Genomic DNA, 21,748 nt, shown 5'->3' with positions numbered 1-21,748 from the left:
TGGCTTTCGCTTTGCATAGTTTTAACTTGCACTTACAGATGTAGCAACCAACTGTAGTTGCTGACAGTGGTTTACTGAAGTGTTCCTGAGCCCATGTGGTGATATCCTTTACACACTGATGTCGGTTTTTGATGCAGTACCGCCTGAAGGATCGAAGGTCGCGGCCTTGCCACTTACGTGCCGTGATTTCTCCAGGTTCTCTGAACCTTTTGATATTACGGACCGTAGATGTTGAAATCCCTACATTGCTTCCAACAGCTCGTTGAGAAATGTTCTTAAAACTGTTCAACAATTTGCTCAAGCATTTGTTCACAAAGTGGTGACCCTCGCCCCATCCTTGTTAATGACTGAGCATTTCATGGCACCCACCTGTTCCCAATTAGCCTGTTGACCTGTTCCAAATAAGTTTGGAACTTTCTGTCTTTCTTGCCACTTGTGCCAGCTTTTTTTAAACATGTTGCAGGCATCAAATTCTAAATGAGCTAATATTTGCAAAAAAAATTAAAGTTTTGTAGTTCGAACGTTAAGTATCTTGCCCTTACAATCAATTGAATATAGGTTGTAAAGGATTTGCAAATCATTGTATTGTTTTTATTAACCATTTATACAGCGTGCCAACTTCACTGGTTTTGTATAATAGAGCATGTTGTACTTCAGGACTGACCGGTGAAAGTTCATATTTTGCTTGGACAAGGCAAACAGTAGGAGGCAGGAGGTTTATCTCAATAGTAGTTCCTGGTAATCAATAATGGATTCCACAGACAATGCAAAAGTTTCCAGCTCATATTTTATTTGAAGCATATATAATCTAGAACCAGAGTATTTTATAATGTTAAATAATGTATGAGACATCACGACATGTATAGGACTGGGCTGGGCATGATTGTGCCACCTGGAGCCCGATGTTGACGATGGAAACAACGATTGATTATGCGTGGGCTGAGATAGGGTGGCTGAGGCCACTGAAGTACGACTTCTCTCTCTCGTTCATCAGCTCAAAGTGCAGAGGCTGCTGACAGAAGGTGCACTCAGCTGATGAGTGAGGCTTCAGCTGCAGGCCCACCTCCTTCCACGTGTGCACCAACCTCTCTGTACACAGCAAAAGGGAAGAGATTAGGGTACTATGTCAACTACATATCCATTATACATGGTGAGGATTAGGGAAGTAATGGTAAACCATGGTAAAACTGACAGTATGACTGTTCTTTAAATCAAAATGATCGTGAAACTGCCCTTTGATAGGTTACAGATGCCAACATGAAAACAAGAAACATTAACGTCTTTCCCCAATAAGAAACGACATGCCCAATTCTAAACGTACTGATATTCATGATATTCAATCGTGCACATTGAAATTACAAGCTGTGCTCTCTTAGAACAGGGTAATCGTTCTATACTTCGAGGAATAGACCTGTCTGAAGAAGACATCTGCAACCGGAAGTGACATCACAGACTGCAAGTAAATCGCACAACATCCGTTTTGACTTTATCATTAAAACAAAAACACTAAAACGAGTGATGTGCCAATAGATTGGCCACCAACCACGATCGGCCAACACTGTATTTATAATTAGTCACCCGGCTGATAAGCAGCTAGCAGTTATTTATGTGTCTCCATAAATGGAGCCACTACATAAGATGTTAATAATCACCTCCATTACGGCAAATAAACTGCAAAACTTTGTATCTTATGCATCATAATCACTGGAGAACGAGGCTGAACGTACTGCACACCGAGAAAGAAAATATGGAACTAGTTTAAATATTGTATTGATATTATTTAACTGTAAATAGCACTCTCCATAAATACATTTAAAAATGTAGTACAGTTAATACATGTGATCGGTATCGTACAATCTCACTCATGGATGTGAATAACGTGGCTCGCCCAAAGCTGACGAAAAAGTCACATTCAGCTCGCTTTGCCGTTTAGACTGAAGTCTCACTTGTAAAATTCAGATTCCAAATGGATTTGGCCTGAATCTGATGCAAAAAGATCAGATTAGAAGCACTTCAGAGCATTAAGACTGGCAAAAAAATCTGATCTTTGTCATTTGAGGGCAAAAAACCCCATCAGATTTGGTGTGCAGCGTAAATAGGGCTTAAATTGTGATTTATATTGCACGTCAAATAATCTTACAGCGGGTATGGAATTTTCTCACTCCTACAGTGCTGAGATTTATTCAACATTTTCAATCAATAATTTAGGTTGCTTACCAACAAAATATTTCATCATCTCAGGAGAGTGGTGAGGTGTTGGTGCAATGCGCAAAAGCTCCTCCCCTTTTGCCACGGTGGGATAGTTGATGGCCTGCACGTAGATATTATGGCGACTCATCATGAGGTCGCACACCTCCGTGTTCTTTTCAGCGTTGGACACCTTAGAAGAGGACGGCGGGACATTAGGACCAAGCCTCAGTTTCGGTCGACTGAAGGACGTCGTTTATGGCGACTTACCCGCACGGGGATGATGTGGCTTGGGCAGTGCACCACGGGGAGCCCGGAGTCCATCAGCATCTGTCTGAGCAGCTTGACGTTGCGCTGGTGTTTGCGCCTCAGCATGCGGCCCTCCTCGCCCTTGAGGACCTGGATGGACTGCTTGGCGCCGCTCAACAGCATTGGCGGCAGCGAGGTGGTGAAGATGAAGCCGGCGGCGTAAGAGCGGACCGTGTCCACCAGGGAGGAGGTGCTGGCGATGTAGCCCCCCACACATCCGAATGCCTTGCCTGAAAGCAGGATGAGACAAGTGATGGTTTTGTTTTAATGGATGCTGAAAAATATATGCCGACTTTGTGACACTTGGAAAAATTCCAGACTTTTTCCCCCTCCAACAGCTGGCACCCTAACTAAGTGACAGAACAAATCCCGACTTTTTGACATTAGAAAAAATCCAGACTTTTTGACATTAGAAAAAATCCAGACTTTTTTCCCCTCCAACTGCTGGCACCCTAAATAAGTGACAGAACAAATCCCGACTTTGTGACATTAGAAAAAATCCCGACTCTTTTCCCCTACAACTGCTGGCACTCTAAATAAGTGACAGAAAAAATCCAGACTTTTTCCCCCTACAACTGCTGGCACTCTATTTTTTTTTTTAAAATAATGTCCTGCCCAGCTTCTCGGGCAAATCATATAGCAGATGTAGATGCCCATATCGGCTGTTCAGATTTACTTTACAAAAGAGAAGTGTAGGATACTTCTCTTGTTGCCTTACTTGTATTTTGACTTTATTAAATGTATTTATATTATCATTTGGTGCAGCCGGGCCGGAGCAGGAGGGGATAGAAAGAGAGAAAAAGGAAGACAGAGGGGGGAATTGTGGGGACAAGAGGAGGGATTAGACAGAACAAATCCCGACTTTGTGACATTAGAAAAAATCCTGACTCTTTTCCCCTACAACTGCTGGCACTCTAAATAAGTGACAGAAAAAAATCCAGATTTTTTTGACATAAAAAAAGAATCCTGGTTTTTTGACATTAAAAAAATTCCGGTTTTTTGACATTAGAAAAAATCCCAAATTTTTTACATTAGAAAGAATCCCCACTTTTTTCCCTCCAACTGCTGGTACCCTAAATAAGTGACAGAAAAAAATCCCGATTTTGTGACATTAGAAAAAAATCCCGACTTTTTGACATTAGAAAAAAATCCAGACTTTTTGACATTAGAAAAAAAATCCCGACTTTTTGACATTAGAAAAAAATCCAGACTTTTTGACATTAGAAAAAAAATCCAGACTTTTTGACATTAGAAAAAAAATCCCGACTTTTTGACATTAGAAAAAAAATCCCGACTTTTTGACATTAGAAAAAAATACCCGACTTTTTGACATTAGGAAAAATACCCGACTTTTTGACATTAGGAAAAAATCCTGACTTTTTGACATTAGAAAAAATCCCGATTTTTTGACATTAAAAAAAATCCTGACTTTTTGACATTAGAAAAAATCCAGACTTTTTGACATTAGAAAAAAATCCTGACTTTCTGACATTAGAAAAAAATCCCGACTTTCTGACATTAGAAAAAATCCAGACTTTCTGACATTAGAATAAATCCAGACTTTTTGACATTAGAAAAAAATCTCAACTTTTTTTCCTCTAACTGCTGGTACCCTAAAGTGACAGAACAAATCCCGACTTTTTGACACTTAGAAAAAATCCAGACTTTTTCCCCTCCGACTGCTGGTACCCTAAATAAGTGACAGAAAAAAATCAGTTTTTTGTGACAATTTTGTGACACTTAAAAAAACAACAACATTTTGACACCCCCAAAAGGCCTCCAATTCCCCGGGAACAACTGCCGGACTCCTCTGCCTCACAAAAATATGTGAAACTGTGCTAAAAGATGCCCAGCAAGAGGGCTGCGATTCCCTGGTAACACCTGCTCGAATCCTCAGCGTCACAAAAATACGCCAAACTGTGTAAAATTAGGCCCCCAAATGACATCACTTGGCCTGTTTTTGGGGTCTCGTTTGCCGGGATTCAATGCTTGTTCTCACGCCCCCTGCGTTTTTTTTTGTTATATAAATTTAATTTGCGTGCAATTCAAGCCTCTGGTCTCCTAGCAACCAGGGAGCTGCTCACAGCCCCTTTAAGCCCTCTAGCAGATGGGGTGACACGGCTCAGTAGAACAAGATATTCCTACTATGGAAGACACTTGTTCCATTTTGGATGGAAGGGAAAAAACACCTTGTGAATAGAATATGCTTACCCAGAGTCCCTGAGATGATATCCATCTTGTGCATGATGCCGTCACGATCTCCAATGCCGCCTCCCCTCGCACCGTATAGACCCACAGCGTGGACTTCGTCTACAAATGTGATGGCGCCGAATTCATGGGCCACATCGCACATCTCCTCAAGTGGGCACACGGCACCTATCATGGGAAGAACAAGACAACACAAAAAATTAGTCATTTCCTAGACAATTGATTTGCGAATGCGACAAACACGGAGTAAACTGACCATCCATGGAATGGACAGTCTCAAAGGCGACAATCTTAGGTTTCGTGGGATCTCCCTTCAGCAGCATCTCTCGGAGGTGAGCAACGTCATTGTGGCGGAAAATGAACTTCGTAGCTCCGCTGTTCCTGATTCCTTGGATCATCGACGCATGGTTGCCCGCATCGGAGTAGATCTCACAACCTACAATAACGCAGAACGTTTTAGGACAGAGCGGGTCATTTGGAATACTTACAAGATTTAGAAAACTACCTGGCAGCATCTTGGCCAGAGTGAAAAGGGTGGAGTCGTTGGCCACGAAGCAGGAAGTGAAGAGCAGCGCTGCGTCCTTTTTGTGGAGGTCCGCCAGCTCTTGTTCAAGCTCCACGTGGAACTTGCTGGTCCCGGAAATGTTCCGAGTGCCTCCTGCACCAGAGCCGTGCTTTCGTAGCGTATCCCTGGAGGAAAATAGAGGGAAAACAAACTAAATTCAGATTTGCAGTGGAAAAAACTAAACATAAATAAGTAATATATTTATGTAGGGCCTTTAAAGGATTGCCATGCAAACAATGGATGCATTGCCCTTGGGTGTCATGTAATTTCAGTTCTAACTCGGATCCTTTGTGTCCAGCCACTGGAGAAAACTCACAAAATCTATACGCCCTTCACATTTCAGCAAACATTTGTATGACAGTACATTTTATTCTCATCGGACAATATGGTAGAAATTCAACTTTGGTATACCGGTACTTTAGAGTAGTCAGTGAACAGCTTGTATACAATAGAGAACTATCAACTGAAAAGAGTGATTAAAGTTAAAGTACCACTGCTAGTCACACACACACTAGGTGTGGTGAAATTACTCTCTGCATTTGACCCATTCCCTTGTTCACCCCCTGGGAGGTGAGGGGAGGAGTGAGCAGCAGCGGTGGCCACGCCCGGGAATAATTTTTGGTGATTTAACCCCCAATTCCAACCCTTGATGCCGAGTGCCAAGCAGGGAGGTAATGGGTCCCATTTTTACAGTCTTTGGTATGACTCGACAGGGTTTTTTTTTATAATGTCCTGCCCAGCTTCTCAGGCAAATCATATAGTAGATGTAGATGCCCATATCGGCTGTTCAGATTTACTTTACAAAAGAGAAGTGTAGGATACTTCTCTTGTTGCCTTATTTGTATTTTGACTTTATTAAATGTATTTATATTATCAAGGGTTTGAACTCACGATCTACCGATCTCAGGGCGGACACTCTAACCACTAGGCCACTGAGCAGTTAAAATAGGGGGAAAACAACAATCCTGAGATAGGAATAACCATTACTTTTTCTAGTAATGAGTAATCCAATTACAACACTGTTACTGTACCGATACATTTAATGTAACATGGCACTCTACTTTTGAAGTGCTTGTGTTTGCGTCAGCGAGACAGCGTCAGGATCCCAGCAAGTGCACTTCACAAAAGTAGCTCCTTAGTAGTGCAAACAGCCACACTCATTCATACACAGACAGGAAGAATGAACAACAATTTAATGAAGTGAAAATCGTGTAATCCTACAATAACTTGTTTGTGGAGAAGGCGAGACAGCAATTGATGCACACTTTATTAACAACCAGTGAACACATTCAACAGGAGCTGCTCTGAGCAACATGTCCTTCCAGTAAGTCACTGCCCGCAGACTACCATTTCTGAGCTACGGCCACGACTCAAAACTATGAACAAGCTCTTGCTAAGATCATGCGTCACTTGTCAACAGGCACTACCTTTTAAAAAAAGGCACACACTCACGCACTCTGCTCCCATGAAACGTCTCCACTGCGAATGCCAGATATTTGAAATTTCAAAAAAAAGAGAGAGCAATAGATACAGAATTAAATTAAAGTAATTAGTAATTCAATTACGTGCAATGCAAGCAAATACTGTACTAAAATAACTAAGTCTTGCATTGGTCTGGGGCTGCATGAGTGCTGGCACCGGCGGGCTACGGTCCATGGACTATGAATTAAATTTTTGTCTCTGTGAACAAATTATAATGGGATTGTTTGTGAATGCTGGTTGTCGTTACAACTACAGTAGGTGTAGGTGGCAGTGTGCATCGCAGCTGCCCTTCCTAACTCGAGGAGGACCGATCACATATAAACCATTACTAATACTAAACAGTACCGATTTTCGATACTTTTGTGTGTGCTCATGTGGTAAGAAATAAATATTTTTTAATATTAAAATCAACATTTTTATAGTCAACATCTAAAACCAAAGTGATTGTTATATCTTGCATGCAGTAATTTCAGCTTATCCTAGCTGTGTTGCTGTATTCAGAAATAGTCTTTGCCATTAAGTTGAATGTGCCAGTCTTGTATAACTGAACAAAGTAAGTATTTTGATTTATTACGTGCATCTAGATTTTGATTAACAAAAGGTGTTAAAAATGCCATGTAAATTTGCTAATGCTTATCTGTAGCATGTATATGGCATATCCAATGTAAATATGCATTGAGCCAGCGCATTTTAAAAAGTGGAGCTCTACTTTCGAGCGCTTTCTATCAGGCTTGTTTACCTTGTTGGCATGGAAATGACATTGTAACATTACCTAGAGGCAGTCTGCTACGAATAGGCCCGTTTGCACGCCACGTCCTTGAGCCGGTGCGTAGTCTGCATTTGCATGTGATCTCATTTGCAACAAAAGGGTACCAAAATTTGATTGTAGATTTGGGTGATTTGTTAAGATTGTTTTGAGAGTCTGTACTAAGTAGTACCAACAGATATCGTTTGAAACCTATACAAGTACCGATTTTGGTACTCATCTCTATTCTTGACACCTCACATACGCCTAGTTTACCAAAGAATAAAACGACATAGCAGCATGAGGGGTCACTGTTGCCGATTTGGTGACTTGACCACTTTATTTACCCAATATTAGGAGCCTTCAAAAAAATGTTCTTAAAAAAATATATATAGAAATTAGATACTTTTCAGGTGTTATTTGAAATGGACATGAAGCCACATATTGCTTTTTTGAAAGATGCTGCTGTGCTTCCCTCCCCCATCAGAGCATTTTTTTTTTTTATGTGTTTTTAATCTCATCGAAAACGTCCATTACAATTACATGCGTCACGGCTAGATAGGCAAATTTAAAGAGGATGTGCTCTTGTGACTTCTAGGAGATAGCTAGCTAAAATGTGGGTGGTATACTCCTTCATGAGATACCGCGTATGGAGCCAGGTTAGAGTGACATTTTCTATCAAACTCACATTATCGATTGCACCACCCAAGGGTGTCGACTCATGCCCAGATAGTCGTTGCTGCACCAGACAGACACCTCCCTCTTGTCTTCCAAGGAGCCGGTGAAGTCTTCAGCCATGGGGAACTCACTCGCCAACCGGTTGACTGTTTTGAACACGCGGTAAGTGTGGTCGCTCTTCTTCTCTTCGATTTTCTTCTCGAAATAGCCATCGTAGTGGAAGCGAGACGCTGTCGGCAGGAGGAAGAAAGATGGCTTAACGCAATGCAACCGGTGTGTTGCAAATTGTTTCATCACTAAACAACCCGACCAGAATTTGTTGAAAGGACTAGTTGGTACAATCCCTGAAACTTACAGCTGATTGGCAAATTGTCCTGCAGCAAGTGAGACACCATCTTGGGTCGCTGCTTCAAGAGGGTCTTCATGAGGCACTCGCTGGTGCTGGTCATGGACGGCTTCTTCAGCTGGTCAGGAGACACCTCTGAAATGAGTAAAATAACAACTTTTTATGTTATGCTGCTTATCTGGTGAATTGGTCAATCATTTTGTAGTGTTATCTTACCTTTCTGAACAGTGCGGACTTCCTGAACATCTTCTTGGAACTCCATGCCAACCTGGCGGACCACGCTGCTGTTCTTTTGGCCCATCTCCGCCGCCAGAAAGGGGCATTTGGAGGCCACAGCCTGACCAGAGGACAGCATAGAGTGGCCAGCAGATAGCTTGGTCTCCACCTCCGCTTTGGGGCCTAGAAGACACGCTGCCTTTAGATACAGCATATGCATTGCGATGGAACAGAGTCGTGACGTCCACAAGTCACCTTCAGCAGTGGCATTGTTCTCGGTCTTCTGGCGAGAAGAGGACGACGTACACAGGGCCCGTGCAAAGGTCGGGGCCATTGGTTTGGAGGCCAACTCCATCATAATGGGGCATTGCTGGGCGTAGGCAACCAAAGAGTTCCTCGGCTGCTGCTGCATGAAGGCCTGTGGCACGCGAGCCAGGAAAGGACACCGGCGCATTATGACGTCCATCATGATTACCACGTGAAAGCTCTGAAAGAGAAAACAAGAGGGAAACACATTTTATTTATAAAACTTATCTGTATATATTTTTATACATATAAACATATTTATATAGGCTCCAGCTCCCCCCGTGACCCTGAAAGGGACAAGCGGTAGAAAATGGATGGGATGGATGGACGTATATGCCTATACACACACACACACACACGCACACACTTTTAATTTTCATGACTATTTACATTGTAGATTGTCACTGAAGGCATCAAAACTATGAATGAACACATGTGGAGTTATGTACTTAACAAAAAAAGGTGAAATAACTGAAAACATGTTTTATATTCTACTTTCTTCAAAATAGCCACCCTTTGCTCTGATTACTGTTTTGCACACTCTTGGCATTCTCTCGATAAGCTTCAAGAGGTAGTCACCCGAAAGGGTTTTCACTTCACAGTTGTCATAGTTTTGATGCCTTCAGTGACAATCTACAATGTAAATAGTCATGAAAAAAATCATTGAAATGAGAAGGTGAGTCCAAACTTTTGGCCTATGGGAAACACTGCACAATTACGCAGGCCATGATTTGCATCCATACTTCACATCATACATTTCAATTGACAAGTCTTCAAGTCTACATTTTATAAAGTAACCGTTTAATTGTTATTACACACTTATTAACACATTAACTCGCCGTTGTGGCTGAAATCTTACTCATCTGCGTGGAGTTGCACACAGCGAATATAGCCCCTGTATTTTCCTATGGTAGGCGTTACAGTGTTACATACAGGCTGTTATGTGGACTACATGGTTTTGTTGACACATTTTGGCGTCGACGGGTATATTCCGCATTGGCTTTTCAAAAGAGTAGAGCAAAGGTGAAACATTTTTTAAATGATTCTTCAGGCTGCTACAATATGTTAAGTCAAATAAAGAGAGACTTATTGTAACACAGGCAATAACTCATATCTGACTACTTTAATAATCATTAACTCACCATAAAAAATAGAAAACCTAAGTGACTTTATGATTACTTAACCTTGATGACAAAATAGGTAAGAGTGTATTCGCTGCTGGCTGAATAGCAGCAGGGGTCACTGAGTGCCTCTCACGCTTGATCGTGCAATGAAGTAGCGACCAGGCCGCTGTTTTCATCATCACTCTACACCAATACTAATGATGTACAACACATATATCCTTTATCCAGAATATCCACATTTTCAGATTGAACAAGTACTCGCGCCACAAAGCTCTGACAAAATTTTGCCAAGTTTCCTGCCCTGCAAAAATTCCTGGGTGAGTAAAATATTATTTGGAATCCCTATTATAAAATAGATTGTACATTTATCCGGGAGTCTGACGAATATCTTTTAAAATCTTCAATGTGCACACTTAATTTTTGGATTGCCTGTGTTGACTCACAAATAAGTAGTCCGAGCAGCCAGGTTTACTCAAAATTTCCATTACTTCCAATGTAATCTCATGTATATAGTCAATAAAAATAGATTGTAACTGTAAGCAAGCTTTCCAAAGATACTAACCTTTTTAAAATAGGAAACTTATGACATTTTTAACAAAAAGGTCACACCTAAAATCTTGAGTCCCATTGACTTTGTATCAAAGGGGCCTTATATTGCAAAACCAACGTTTATTAACTATTGGTACCTGCTGTTGTGTATTTCGGATTCTGCCCTGTGACGTTAGCCGATTATCCATACATGGTATGAATTTACCCAAATTGTAGTCATTGTAGTCTGACGCTGTATTCAATAAGCTCCTTCTTTTTCTCTATCCTCTTGTTGTGGGGCAAACTAGCTGGTACATGCACATGCATCCGCCGCTGTTGCCATTTGTAGTACAAGATAGTGTATAGTTCAATTTATTTCTGCCGGTAATCTCGCTATAGAAGCGCAAAAAGCTATAACAAAAGGAGGGAGAAGACACTGTTGAAGTGGAGGTATGCAAATAAGACCACCCACAAAACAAAGCATCCTGAAGAGACGTCAAAAAGCAGCTTGAAAAAGGTCTGTAAAACATAATCTATGCAAAATGTTGACGAAATGGAAAAGGAAGTGTTTCACGTGTAGAAAACAAATCATAATAATTTCAAAGGAGTTGACTAGAAATTAGTGCAATTTAATTGGTTTTAAAACTCCTTAACTTTCTCAATATTTATCAGAGTGACAGAAAGTGATACTTGTATCACTGGAATCGTCTCTATAAGACCTGTCTGATTTCTAGGCGTCTCAAAAAAAATAATTTAAACAAATCCCGATTCTTAATCGATTAAAAAAAAAATATATATATATATATATATTCATAAATCTGTTTTGTCCAGCCACTCAGGCAATTTACATTGTTGATATAGATGCACATATCTGCTGTACAGATTTACTTTCTTCTTGCCTTATTTGTATTTGACTTTATTAAATGTTTGGGTAGAATTTTATTAAACAAAATTACTTGTTTTATATATATATATATATATATATATATATATATATATATATATATATATATATATATATATATATATATATATATTCTTTTAACAACTATAGAAATTGATCACAGTTGTTTCTGTTTAGTAGAGGAATGTAGTTAATCATAAAACTATCACCCATTGTTATTAAAAAAGTATTGATTTTGAACCGAGCATCGTTCTGAAATCGAGAATCGAATCGTGTGGTGCCCAAAGATTCACGGCACTGTTTTATTGCGGTTTTGAAGGAGGATAGCAGGTTATAGTTTGCTTTGTGTATAATTTTAGCTGTTTGCAAATGCACTATGTCGTGGAATTTCAGTATTTTTGATTTAATAAATAAAGGATTTGTATGTTCTCTATATCCAATATTATGTATTATTCTAACGGATCTTTTTTTTTTAACACCATTAATGAATGTAGTGCACATTTGTAGTTATTTCCCCATATTTCTACACGATAACTCAGATATGTAACACTAATAAAGGTCAGTAAAAAAACACAATATTTACCTCAATTACAACTTCGGTGGGGGTAAAAATCCCTGGAATAGTTTTTATGCCTACTTAGCTGCTTTGGCCACTAGCCTTCACTTCCCAACACCGGTGTTACTTGAGTGTTCCTCAAGTTGAACGCCTTTATTACAAATGACACTGTTTTAGGTGAAAATATTACAAAATATATACTCGTTGTTATTGAGAGAAGCACCGGCTTACATGGCAGCTAGCTTTTAGCCTCCCAGAAAGTGATGGCGGAGGTAAGGAGTGGTCAACGCTACGGAAGGGAAACAACTTACCGATAATAAAAACCTCAACAAGACAATCCACTTGGTCTAGGTCACCCTGGAGAGATGAGCACGCACAAGGACACACAGGGACCGGAGCAGGATGACTTAAGTTGGCCGCTTCGTTATCCTACACTGAGGACGAACTACAAGGGCGCGGATGTGCTGTTGCTTAAATAAGGCTCGGAGCTTTAAGCTGAAGTCTCGCGAGACTTTGTCAAGCCGTGAGTCATCCTCAGAAGTATGGGCTCGTTGTTTATACTTTTACTTTGAATTGAAATTTGATCAGTTGGTTGAGTAAGCAGCGGAATTAAATAAACGATGAGTAAATTAATCATGGATAAATAAATAAAAATAAGCGCATAGTTACACAACAAAAATTGTGTAACAGCAATGACATTGTGTAACCAAAAAAAAGGCAATGGTAGCTTGTTTAGTTTATTTCCATCCATCCATCCATTTTCTACCGCTTGTTCCTTCCTTTCGGGTTCGCGGGGGGTGCTGCACTCGGGCGGAAGGCGGGGTACACCCTGGACAAGTCGCCAGGGCCAGCACAGATAGACAATGGTCATTGTTTTCCTAATAGTGTTTTTGGACTGAGCTTTAAAACTTTAATGAGCTTTAAAACTTGGCAGAGACTAACATTTTTGCAGCAGATTTCCGTAAACTGGCATACAGATGATGGCTTTTCTGCAGGAGCTCCTTAAAAACAGCGATGGGAACTTGGACCACTGGAAGAAAAAATATGTCAATGTAAAAAAAATAATAAAAAAAAAAGGAAAACAAATGCAAATGTAAAAAAGGAAAAACAAAATGTCAATGGAAAAGAAAAGGAAAACAATTGTCAATGCAAAAAAAAAAAAAGAAAAGGAAAAAGAGTGCAAATGTAAAGGAGGAAAAAAAATGTAAATGGCAAAAAAAAAAAGGAAAACAATTGTCGATGCAAAAAAAGGGAGAAAAATGTCAATGCAAAAAAGGAAAATAATGTCAATGCAGAAACCAGGGGGGAAAATGTCGATGCAAAAAAAAATTAAAACTTTTATATTTCCAGTATTGCCGTATTTTTCGGACTATAAGTCGCAGTTTTTTTCATAGTTTGGCCGGGGGTGCGACTTATACTCAGGAGAGACTTATGTGTGAAATTATTAACACATTACCGTAAAATATCAAATAATATTATTTATCTCATTCACGTAAGAGACTAGACGTATAAGATTTCATGGGATGTAGCGATTAGGAGTGACAGATTGTTTGGTAAACATATAGCATGTTCTATATGTTATAGTTATTTGAATGACTCTTACCATAATATGTTACGTTAACATACCAGGCACGTTCTCAGTTGGTTATTTATGCCTCATATAACGTACACTTATTCAGCCTGTTGTTCACTATTCTTTATTTATTTTAAATTGCCTTTCAAATGTCTATTATTGGTGTTGGGTTTTATCAAATAAATTTCCCCAAAAAATGCGACTTATACTCCAGTGCGACTTATATATGTTTTTTTCCTTCTTTATTATGCATTTTCGGCCGGTGTGACTTATACTACGGTGTGACTTATACTCCGAAAAATACGGTATGTATCATGTATTATTACTTTGAACTGTTTGAACTGTAAAGCGTCTTTGACCAAATAAAATGTATTATTATTATTAAAAAAATGTCAATACAAAAAAAACGGTCTATGCAAGGATTTGCCAAACAATAAAAATTAGTAATTAGTTACATCAGATGCTGACACGTGTCCAAAATATGAAAGGAGAAGCAGATTTTATTTAATCATATACCCCTTCCTGTGTCAGTAAGTAATGATGTTCATTTATTGCAGGGGTGTCAAACTCATTTTAGATCAGGGAGAAAAATCTACTCCCAAGTGGGGAGTAACTTAAAAATAAAGACAACTTCAGATTGTTTTCTTTGTTTCAAAATAGAACAAGCACATTCTGAAAATGTACAAATCATAATGTTGTTGTTTTTTGTTTTTGTTTACACTTACATGTTGCAGTTAACAGTATTCTATCTTTATTTGTCGTTATTTATACTTTCTGAATAAATTATGTAATAATGTTCATCAGTCAACTCATTGGTGTTAATTTTCAATCTATCAAGTTAAAAAAATAATATCAAAATCAAATTACAGGATGTTATTAATGTAGTTTGCTCATTTTCCTCGACTGGTGCATTAACATCATGTGTTTTTTTTTTTTTTTTTTTTGTTTTTTTTTACATATGTAGCATCATCTACAAAGGGCCGTACATTTGACACCTCTGATTTATTGTGTTTTAATGTTCACTTGTTAAAGAAGAATTGCACTTTTTTGGAATTTTGCCCATCATTCAAAATCTCTACGTGAGACAATTATTTGCTTAATGCATTCTAATTTGTAATATTTGGCTAGTAATTCATGGCTAACAATGCAGCAAATGGGAGTAATATATCCTGCCCATGAAGCCCCCCCAAAAAACATCCAAAATACTCCATTTACATGTTGTGACATGCATATTAACCAAGTATTAGCGACATTGTTATTGTGAGAACTAATGCCAATGAACTACTTTTAGCGGCGCCTTTATTAACAGAGAGGCAACTAGACATAATGAGCCGGTGAACTCCTGCATAGCCTCTGAGCTGGTAAATGAACTCTAGATTATAAATCATGCATGACACTTGTATAGTCAAAGTTGTTGCCATAAACAGAGAAGTAGCTCAACTTTGACATTCAATTTAGCCCCGAAAACATTGCAAGGTTTGACACAAAAAGATGCTCGTTTGCGTCACCTTTTTTTTTCTTTTTTTTTTACCTCAGTAAGGATTGTTAGCAATTCTTCATCTAAACAGAACACACAAATCTTGAGATCAAACATTGTCCACTAAATTATTGTTTGAATACGTTTATAGTTTGTATTACTTGTTTAGCCCTTAGCAATACTTCTGCATGATGCTTAGTGTTTCACAAAAGCTAGATTTGCTTAACACCCAGAGTCTAAAACTTGTAGCTCATCCTCTTTATATTCAGGCTCAAAAATATATGGTTCTGGATCATCATTTGTCCCAAAGTAGACGTTGTTGTCTCTCATGAATTTTGCCATGAGTACGAGTGTTATTGTTGAAGGAAATAGCGAAAGTTGCGATGCGACTGAGAAATAAATACGCCGCCGTATGCTTGAAATGAGCAAAAAATGTTATTATTACATGTTTTTATGAATGTGCCTGTTACTACATTATTTATATACAGTACAGGCCAAAAGTTTGGACACACCTTCTCCTCATTCAATGCATTTTCTTTATTTTCATGACTATTTACATTGTAGATTGTCACTGAAGGCATCAAAACTATGAATGAACACATGTGGAGTTATGTACTTAACAAAAAAAGGTGGAATAACTGAAAACATGTTTTATATTCTAGTTTCTTCAAAATAGCCACTCTTTGCTCTGATTACTGATTTGCACACTCTTGGCATTCTCTCGATGAGGTTCCACAATTAGTTTATACACAAAAAAAACGAGATGAGGCAACATTGTTGCATTTTACTTCCTCATAACTGAAAATGGCCTTGGTTTATTTACAAAGCTTCTGGAAATGTCTTCCCTGTGCCTTTCCACTTATTTTCTGATGTTTTGCTGCTCTCTGCTGGTGTCCCTAGGTATGACATTTTTCTGAATAATGTTTGCTTGCAATAATAATCTAATAGTGAATAATAAATCAGTGCCATTTGTTTGTTGTAAATATCTGACAAATAAATGAGTGAACTGACTTTTGTTTTTCCATGGAATGATCATAGGGAGTTTTGTGTTAGGGCAGGGGTATCCAACTTTCATTTTCTTCTGAGAATTACTTTTACAAAATAAAAAAAAAGGTAGAGAGCTACTCATATTGGTAACGTTCATTTTCATGGCTTATTTCAACCAAAACAAAGTGAATACACTTGTGATGCCAGAACATTGACAACATGTCAATAGCAAAAAAAAAATTTGTTCATGTGCATTTTGTATTTTGATACGCATTTCTTTCGAGTTTCTATTTTTTCCTTTTTTTGTATCACTATTCAAGCTACTTTAATAAAAAAAATATTTTGTGTTTATCCTATACGACTGGGAACATATACATTTTATTTTAATTACGAAGCAGATCTCCACTCAAACAGTGCTGTCATTGTCTTTGTTCTCTTTGGTGATCATTTGTCATTGAATAGAGGCATATATATAACCATCCATCCATCCATCCGTTTTGTACCGCTTATTCCCTTCGGGGTCACGGGGGGCGCTGGAGCCTATCTCAGCTACAATTGGGCGGAAGGCGGGGTACACCCTGGACAAGTCGCCACCTCATCACAGGGCCAACACAGATAGACAGACAACATTCACACTCACATTCACACACTAGGGCCAATTTTAGTGTTGCCAATCAACCTATCCCCAGGTGCATGTCTTTGGAGGCGGGAGGAAGCCGGAGTACCCGAAGGGAACCCACGCAGTCACGGGGAGAACATGCAAACTCCACACAGAAAGATCCCGTATATACATAAATATAAATGAATGGATGGATGGATGTGTGTATATATATATATATATATATATATATATATATATATATATATATATATATATATATATATATATATATATATATATATATATATATATATATATATATATATATATATATATATATATATACATATATATATATACATGTATATAGACTAGGCCACCTACTCAGTGGCCTTGTGGTTAGAGTGTCCGCCCTGAGATCGGTAGGTTGTGAGTTCAAACCCTGTCCGAGTCATACCAAAGACTATAAAAATGGGACCCATTACCTCCCTGCTTGGCATCCAGCATCAAGGGTTGGAATTGGGGGTTAAATCACCAAAAATTATTCCCAGGCGCGGCCACCTCTGCTGCTCACTGCTCCCCTCACCTCCCACAGAGGGTGAACAAGACGATGGGTCAAATGCAGAGGACAAATTTCACCACACCTAGTGTGTGTGTGACAATCACTGGTATGCATATATACTGTTATGATCCGCTGCCCGGATCATATTTCTGTTTACGTTTTCTAGTCACTTGTGTTTTTCTGTTAGTCTTGATCTCTTTCTAGTTCCTGTTTAAGCACTTCTCAGTTTGGTTACCATACTGATTATTTTCACCTGCCGCGGGTGTTCCCGACGCGCAGCTGTTTTTCATGATTGACATTATTATTTAAAGCCTGCCTCCCCAGCCAGTCGGTCTGGCTTCGTAGTTTGTCTTCTCACATCAAGTGACGACTTCTGTTCTTGATCTGGTAACCTTCAGCTCCCACGCTAAAGGCTCTGTATGTTTAGTGTTTTCTCTAGCTCCCACGCTAGCTCCTTTAGTTTTGTACTTTAAGTGCCATGTGCACGTTTTTGTTTGTTTCCAGTATTTGTTCTTTCTTAAACAAATAATTTTTGTACCTGCAAGCTGTGTCCGAAGCCCGTTTGCATCTCTGAGAGAACGAACACCCGCACCCGGTCGTCACATATATATATATATATATATATATATATATATATATATATATATATATATATATATATATATATATATATATATATATATATATATATATATATATATATATATATATATATATATATATATATAAGTTAGGCAAGCAGGTTGGTAGAGTTGCCGTGCCAGCAACTTGAGGGTTCCAGGTTCGATACCCGCTTCCGCCATCTTAGTCACTGCCGTTGTCCTTGAGCAAGACACTTAGCCCACCTGCTCCCAGTGCCACCCACACCGGTTTAAATGTCACTTCGATATTGGGTTTAATTATGTAAAGCGCTTTGAGTCACAAGAGAAAAAGCACTATATAAATATATACTTCACTTTAATTCATTAATTCACTGAGTGAAAACCCAGGAACACTAAATTGTTGTTTATTTAAAAAAAGAAGGGACGACCAACAAATTCTGTTTTTGCAGTACTAATTAAAGATGCCATTTGCGTGATAAATGACACAAATTCTGTGGAATGGTCTAAATCAGGGGTGTCAAAGTCAAGGCCATTCGCGGGCCAGATCCGGCCCGCGAATTAATTATCTATGGCCCCCGGGATGATATCTGATTAGTATTAGAACCGGCCTGCAGGCCAAAGCCACCTGCTGCGGTCTTGCATGGACCAATACTTGATGGGGTCCCAGGGACTAATCAGGGGCTAATCCCAGGGGCTAATCAGGCATATTTGGTCAGTGCATGACTGCAAGCTAATCAATGCTAACATGCTATTTAAGCTAGCTGTATGTACATATAGCATCATTATGCCTCATTTGTAGGTATATTTGAGCTCATTTAATATCCTTTACTTTCATCCTCTTTGTATATAATTTAGTTTTGCATGTCTCATGACACATTATCTGTATGTAATATTGGCTGCATTTCAAATAGTTGTTTGTGTGCCACGTTGTTCCAGACCACAGCAAACATTACCTAGCTTGCCAAAGATTGTAATAAATCCATTGGAAGAAGAAAGCCTGCCGTTTCCTTTAACTTGGATACACACATCTATACCTTTGGCCATTAAAAGTCAGTAATTTCCAGGAGTTATCTCACCTTCTGAGTAGCCTCTGATATACTAATGGTTTCTAATGTTGTAAAAATGCGTAGAATAAATATTACATTTCAACATTTCTGTCAACGACGATTTGCTTCAGCCTGCAACACATAATAATTTTGATAGTAGGCTATAACTGCTAATATAGACACTTACGTCATGTGTTGTCTTCATTATAACACTTATAGATAGATAGATAGTACTTTATTAATTCCTTCAGGAGAGTTCCCTCAGGAAAATAAAAATTCCAGCAGCAGTGTACAGATTTGAGATAGAATTTCAATCAATCAATCAATCAATCAATGTTTATTTATATATCAATCAATCAATCAATCAATGTTTATTTATATAGCCCTAAATCACAAGTGTCTCAAAGGGCTGTACAAGCCACAACGACATCCTCGGTACAGAGCCCACATACGGGCAAGGAAAAACTCACCCCAGTGGGACGTCGGTGAATGACTATGAGAAACCTTGGAGAGGACCGCATATGTGGGTAACCCCCCCCCCTCTAGGGGAGACCGAAAGCAACGGATGTCGAGTGGGTCTGACATAACATTGTGAAAGTCCAGTCCACAGTGGATCCAACACATCAGCGGGAGTCCAGTCCACAGCGGGGCCAACAGGAAACCATCCCGAGCGGAGACGGGTCAGCAGCGCAGAGATATCCCCAACCGATGCACAGGCTAGTGGTCCACCCGGGGTCCCGGCTCTGGACAGCCAGCACTTCATCCATGGCCACCGGACCTATGCAACTCCCCCTCGCAAGGGACAGGGGAGAAGAGGAGAGAAGAAAAGAAACGGCAGATCAACTGGTCTAAAAAAGGGGGGGTCTATTTAAAGGCTAGATTATACAAATGAGTTTTAAGATGTGACTTAAATGCTTCTACTGAGGTAGCATCTCTAACTGTTACCGGGAGGGCATTCCAGAGTACTGGAGCCCGAATAGAAAACGCTCTATAGCCCGCAGACTTTTTTTTGGCTCTGGGAATCACTAATAAGCCGGAGTTCTTTGAACGCAGATTTCTTGTCGGGACATATGGTACAATACAATCGGCGAGACAGGCTGGAGCTAAACCATGTAATATTTTATACGTAAGTAGTAAAACCTTAAAGTCGCATCTTAAGTGCACAGGAAGCCAGTGCAAGTGAGCCAGTATAGGCGTAATATGATCAAACTTTCTTGTTTTTGTCAGAAGCCTTGCAGCCGCATTTTGTACCAACTGTAATCTTTTAATGCTAGACATAGGGAGGCCCGAAAATAATACGTTACAGTAATCGAGACGAGACGTAACGAACGCATGAATAATGATCTCAGCGTCGCTAGTGGACAAGATGGAACGAATTTTAGCGATATTACGGAGATGAAAGAAGGCCGTTTTAGTAACACTCTTAATGTGTGACTCAAACGAGAGAGTTGGGTCGAAGATAATACCCAGATTCTTTACCGAGTCTCCTTGTTTAATTGTTTGGTTGTCAAATGTTAAGGTGGTATTATTAAATAGATGTTGGTGTCTAGCAGGACCGATAATCAGCATTTCCGTTTTCTTAGCGTTGAGTTGCAAAAAGTTAGCGGACATCCATTGTTTAATTTCATTAAGACACGCCTCCAGCTGACTACAGTCCGGCGTGTTGGTCAGCTTTAGGGGCATGTAGAGTTGAGTGTCATCAGCATAACAGTGAAAGCTAACACCGTACTTGCGTATGATGTCACCCAGCGGCAGCATGTAAATACTAAAGAGTGCAGGGCCAAGAACCGAACCCTGGGGAACTCCGCACGTTACCTTGACATAGTCCGAGGTCACATTGTTATGGGAGACGCACTGCATCCTGTCAGTAAGATAAGAGTTAAACCAAGACAAGGCTAAGTCTGACATACCAATACGTGTTTTGATACGCTCTAATAAAATATTATGATCGACGGTATCGAAAGCGGCGCTAAGATCAAGAAGCAGCAACATAGATGACGCATCAGAATCCATCGTTAGCAATAGATCATTAGTCATTTTTGCGAGGGCTGTCTCCGTAGAGTGATTTGCCCTGAAACCGGATTGAAAAGGTTCACAGAGATTGTTAGTCACTAAGTGTTCATTTAGCTGCTGTGCAACAATTTTTTCGAGAATTTTAGAAATAAACGGAAGGTGGGAGACCGGTCGGTAGTTTACCATGAGGTCAGGATCGAGGTTAGGTCTTTTGAGCAGAGGATGAATAACCGCTTTTTTGAATGCTAGGGGAACAGTGCCGGAGGAAAGTGATAAGTTTATAATATTTAACACTGATGGACCTAATAATACAAACAGTTCCTTGATAAGTTTCCCAGGAAGTGGGTCAAGTAAACATGTTGTTTGTTTTATCCCACTTACACGCTGTAATAATTCCTCTAATGTTATTTCATCAAAAATAGAGAGACTATTTTGGAGGGCAGTGTCCATCGTATATACAGTCGTATTTGTGTTAATAGAACCCAGTTGTAGCTGGGATGCGTTGTCTTTAATCTCCTTTCTAATGAGTTCAATTTTCTTATTAAAGAAATTCATAAAATCATCTGCCGAGTGGGTGGAGCTACTGGGAGGAGTCCCTTGTTGGGTTAGCGATGCTACTGTACTAAACAGAAATTTAGGATCGTTTTTGTTGAGGCGGATGAGATTTGAGTAGTATTTAGCTTTAGCTAAGGTAAGCATGCGTTTATAAGTTATTAAACTATCACTCCATGCT

The 21,748-nt window shown here is 39.4% G+C and overlaps 1 protein-coding gene across 1 annotated transcript; it reads right to left on the bottom strand.

The window, feature by feature from the left end:
- Positions 1 to 793: 793 nt before the first annotated feature.
- On the bottom strand, positions 794 to 12,664 carry LOC133643232 (5-aminolevulinate synthase, non-specific, mitochondrial-like). Its single transcript, XM_062037677.1, has 11 exons — positions 12,466 to 12,664; positions 8,992 to 9,223; positions 8,737 to 8,919; positions 8,530 to 8,655; positions 8,185 to 8,404; positions 5,210 to 5,394; positions 4,961 to 5,140; positions 4,708 to 4,872; positions 2,458 to 2,726; positions 2,218 to 2,380; positions 794 to 1,089 (listed from the first exon to the last, which is right to left on the bottom strand). Exons 2-11 carry the CDS (start codon positions 9,203 to 9,205, stop codon positions 929 to 931), a joined length of 1,866 nt encoding a protein of 621 aa, XP_061893661.1. The 5' UTR covers positions 9,206 to 9,223; positions 12,466 to 12,664; the 3' UTR covers positions 794 to 928.
- Between the last annotated feature and the right edge of the window lie 9,084 nt (positions 12,665 to 21,748).

The sequence above is a fragment of the Entelurus aequoreus genome, linkage group LG26, assembly GCF_033978785.1.
Source record: "Entelurus aequoreus isolate RoL-2023_Sb linkage group LG26, RoL_Eaeq_v1.1, whole genome shotgun sequence".
NCBI classification, from domain to species: domain Eukaryota; kingdom Metazoa; phylum Chordata; class Actinopteri; order Syngnathiformes; family Syngnathidae; genus Entelurus; species Entelurus aequoreus.
This window is presented reverse-complemented; position numbering and strand designations above follow the sequence as displayed.

Coding starts and splice junctions, on each gene's coding strand:
- LOC133643232 (XM_062037677.1), bottom strand. CDS start 9,205: ATGATGGACGTCATAATGCGCCGGTGTCCTTTCCTGGCTCGCGTGCCA. Junction 8,405..8,529: donor GGACAATTTGCCAATCAGCT/GTAAGTTTCAGG, acceptor TCCTGCCGACAG/CGTCTCGCTTCCACTACGAT. Junction 4,873..4,960: donor GACTGTCCATTCCATGGATG/GTCAGTTTACTC, acceptor TTCCCATGATAG/GTGCCGTGTGCCCACTTGAG.